We start from the raw sequence: 4,499 nt of genomic DNA, 5'->3' as shown, positions 1-4,499 counted from the left end.
AATTTGTTCTTGCAAATGACAATTTGAAGAAAGGGGTAAGTTCCCCCAATTTGTTATTCTATTTTTTAGTTCAATTTTTTTAATTCATAAATTAAAAATTTCACATCAGATTATATTATTACCACATAAATTATGTCACATCATTAAAAAAAAGACAATCAGAATGTCACATACACAACACTTAAACGACGTTTGTCTAATTTAACAACATAGTTCTATTTATTTCAATTTTTAAAATTAAAAATCCAATTGAGAAAACCAATAAATAAGGAACCAAATCGAGATTTTGAATAAAAATAGGATCGAATCATTAAACTTATTAATAAAAAGTCCCACCTAAATATATCAAATGTACAATTCTTTTACATTAAAACCATCCTCTAAACTTCAAGGATGATCTTAGCTTACCATAACATCACATGCTAGTTTTTATATAAAATATAAAAATAAGAATGAAAATAAATAATTTCCTTCTATTTTTGGATAGATTATATATATATTTTACAAATTTCATTTCTACTTGTCTTTACTAAACCACATTAATTCTTAGATTATATATTTTTTTCTCTATTAACGATCCAAAATTGAAATTCATTTTTTACTATAAATTTTAATATATTTTGATTCTCAAATATTAAAAATGAATACATATAATTTTTTTAATTTAATTACTTTAAATAATTTCAAGATTAATATTTAAATTGTTTATATTTTATACTTTCCAATTTAAATGTTAATCTAGAAATTTAACATGTAAAAAAATTAATACGAATGAAATAAAATAAATATATCTATTTATTTTTAAAATTGGAAATCAAAATTTATTAAGATTTAAACTAAAAATAAATGTCAACCTCTAAATTTCCGAAATTAGAAGATGTTTAACCCTTAATTTTTTTATTAATATAGTATATTTAACTTTTACTATTCACTTCTTGCACAGAAACACCCTCAGATAGGGGGAAGGAAAATTGGGTACGTTACAACTTATGTCACATGAAAAACAGACAAGAATAAATTCATTCAAAAGATTAAAATAGTAAAATTTGATATTTGAGGGGGAAAGCCGAAGAAAAAACGACATCACAACGATATTTATTATATGAAAAATAACATATCATAGTCCTTATTATATTTTGTCATCGTAGCAATATCCCTTACTAGTGCAGAGGTGCCTCGTATATTTCGTCTACATCCTTTCTCGGCAGTTTGATGCTCACTCCCCTAATGCTGCTGAAATCATCTTTCACTCCCATTTTCTTGGTCCAAACCCCTAAATCCAAAGCTCAAAAACTTCACCACGCATTCACCAAAACCTTTCTCACTAACAGCACGCCACCCGTTCGACATAATGCCTCTCTCAACTTCGCCACCCCACCACCCGCTTCCTCCGCCTACATCCACCTCCCTTTCTGCCGGAAACGCTGCCACTATTGCGACTTTCCCATCGTAGCTCTCGGTTCCGCCTCCACCCAAACCCACCACGACCCGCGCGTCTCCAACTACATCGACTGGCTCTGCCGGGAAATCACCGCCACCAAAGTGGATCAGCCCGCTTCCACCACGCCCCTCCAAACTGTCTATTTTGGCGGTGGGACGCCCTCTCTGGTGCCTCCTGCCATGGTTTCATCCGTTTTGGAGAGTCTGAGGGTGAAGTTTGGGCTTTGTAAGGACGCGGAAATATCGATGGAGATGGACCCCGGCACGTTTGGTGCTGAGAAGATGAGGGAGATGATAGCGTTGGGAGTGAATAGAGTGTCTTTGGGAGTTCAGGCCTTTCAGGAGGAGCTGTTGAGAGCGTGTGGGAGGGCACATGGGGTGCAAGAGGTTCATGAGGCTATTAGTGTTGTGAAGTCATGTGGGGTTGAGAATTGGAGTATTGATCTCATAGCTTCGTTGCCTCATCAGAGTTGTGAGATGTGGGAGGAAAGTTTAAGGCTCACCATTGAGTCACAACCTTCTCATGTGTCCGTTTATGACTTGCAAATTGAGCAAGGAACAAAATTTGGACGATTGTAAGTGGCACTTTTTTTTTTCCTGTGAACACGATTCCACATTTTTTCTCGAAACTGTAGCCAATATAACTAATATACTTGCTAGGAAGTGACAGTTATTTTCTGTTGCACTGGCGGCAACAAGGTTTTAAATCAATTGCAGCTTTGTAATGATCTTTTATATTGTGAGAAATTACGAACTGATACACTTTACAAGGTTTTCGAAAACGGTCTGTTTCTGCATTTTCGGATGTGGTGTCAATGTTTTTAGGCTATTCTTACAGCTGCCCTTTCTTACAGTGTCAAGAATCGCGATGAAACTGTCACTAGAATTTGAAACCTTGATATCTGATTTGGCTGAGTATCTCTTAGAACCTTGAGTAGCATTGATGGCTTTTATTGTCTTTTTATAAATCATTATAATGATCTGGAGATATTTTCAGGTACTCACCAGGGGAATTTCCAATGCCTTCTGAAACACAATCGGCTGAGTTCTATAAGATGGCTTCAAGAATGCTTACTGATGCGAATTACAACCATTATGAAATCAGCAGCTACTGCAAAAGTGGGTACGAGTGCAAACACAACTTTATCTACTGGAAGAACGAGCCTTTCTATGCCTTTGGCCTTGGCTCTGCCAGTTTTGTTGGTGGGTTGAGGTATTCAAGACCAAGGAAGGTCAATGATTACATTAATTTTGTGCAGAATCTGGAAAAAGGAATAGTAGATAGCTCTGGTGATGGTAACATTAATGGCAAGGACACGGCCATGGATGTGGTGATGCTGTCCCTAAGAACTGCACAAGGCCTAGACTTAAAGAGTTTCCAAGAATCATTTGGCAGCTCTGTTGTTTTGTCATTGCTAGAGGCTTATAAACCTTATGTTGAAAGTGGACTTGTGGTTTGCTTGGATGAGCATAGGAGAACCATTATAGATGACCTTGACTATTCCTTTTGGGATAAAACTAACACAGAAAAGAGGGTGGCATACATAAGGCTAAGTGATCCAGAAGGTTTCCTCTTATCAAATGAGTTGATAGCCCTTGCTTTTGGGGTTATTGACTCTTGGAAGGTTTCCCCTCAGTACCAAGAAGCAAAATCCACTTGAAAGCATGGATGTATATTTTAAAGCAACACACCAATTATAGCTGATGTCATCTAACGATTATTTGTACCAGATACCTATTTATACAGAGGAAATATTTCTTGTAAGGAGGGGATGGATATGCAGGCTCAAACACCAATGATGGACATCCTTACGTTCCGTTGATCTTCATAACTAATAATAGTTCATGAAATGAAATCAATTATGATTGACATTCGAATAAATAAACAAATTGTCTAAACCTACCTCCTGAGGTTGAGAATCATCTTGATGGTGAAAGAACATAATTTCAAAGTGTACTACGACATCCAAACACAAATTGATATATGAATTTTGCAGATGGATGGAAATCGAGAGGTACATAATTGGTGCCCAAGCTAGTAATTTTTGGAAGTAAAGGAGATTGAGATCACCTTTAGGTGAACCAATCACCTGTTTTTTCATAGCAATTGTTTTACTGTTTACTGATATTTTGTCCCTCTATATTGGTAACGTTTTCTTGCCTTTTTCACATTGCTTTGTATGTATGTGGAAATAAAGGAAAACACTATAAAGTGAGGATTGAATAGTGTTTTAAAATCTTTTCACAAGATAGCGATTAATGACTATTGCAGGGATTAGATAATCTACTTTAGTTGTTAGACGCTTGTGTTTTTAAATGAACGTTTAAGAAAATGTTTAATAAACAAAACAATAACACAAATATTTTTATACCGGTTCGTTCCAACTTGAGTTATGCCCAATTCTTTTTTAAGACCTTTTAATGAGTTTCACTAATCTTTAATAAATCTTACAATGAGTATAAACTACTCTTGGTATATAAGTATTATCAACCACTATTAGTTTACCAAGTATTATCAACCACTATTGGTTTACCAAGTTTTATCAACCACTCGTTCCCAAATAGTCTACCTGACTAGACTCTTTAATTCACCTAAACTAACCAAAAAAATATTTTAATTCACTCTTAATTTACAAACACAATCAAAGTGTTTTTGGTTTATAAGTACATATTCAAATGATTCTCCAAAAGATTATATATTCGATATAATGAAATTTGCAAACTTGAAAAGATTTTTTCTCTTTCAAAGAAAGACTTAAACGATGTAAACTTAGAAGAAAAATGATTCAAAGAATTGTTGTTATTGTATTGTTATCTCCTTTTCAGCAAGTTCCCTTTATATAAACATCTTCGAGAAAGATTTGTTACTCAGAGAGTTGACTTCCTTGAGAGTAAGTAACCTTGGTACGAAGATTGTATTATTTTGCGTCTTGAGAAGAGCAAATTGTTTTTGCAGTGATAGTGCGAATGACTTTGGATAGAGTATAAAGCTTTAAGGAAACATTATCAAAATGTCTTCCTATCTCTTATCTTTGTGATCCTTATGCGGAGCTTTTGAA

At 34.5% G+C, this 4,499-nt stretch overlaps 1 protein-coding gene across 1 annotated transcript; it reads left to right on the top strand.

Annotated features, from left to right (window-relative positions):
- Nucleotides 1-1,074: 1,074 nt before the first annotated feature.
- Nucleotides 1,075-3,609, top strand: LOC124844812 (Radical SAM superfamily protein). The gene is made up of 2 exons (XM_047321820.2): nucleotides 1,075-2,015; nucleotides 2,438-3,609. Exons 1-2 carry the CDS (start codon nucleotides 1,213-1,215, stop codon nucleotides 3,099-3,101), a joined length of 1,467 nt encoding a protein of 488 aa, XP_047177776.2. The 5' UTR covers nucleotides 1,075-1,212; the 3' UTR covers nucleotides 3,102-3,609.
- Nucleotides 3,610-4,499: the final 890 nt, after the last annotated feature.

Source organism: Vigna umbellata, chromosome 2, assembly GCF_029865625.1.
Source record: "Vigna umbellata cultivar VRB3 chromosome 2, Vumbellata_1.0, whole genome shotgun sequence".
In the NCBI taxonomy this organism is placed as follows: Eukaryota; Viridiplantae; Streptophyta; class Magnoliopsida; order Fabales; family Fabaceae; genus Vigna; species Vigna umbellata.
The sequence above is the reverse complement of the archived record's forward strand: the minus strand, read 5'-3'. Positions and strand labels throughout refer to the sequence as shown.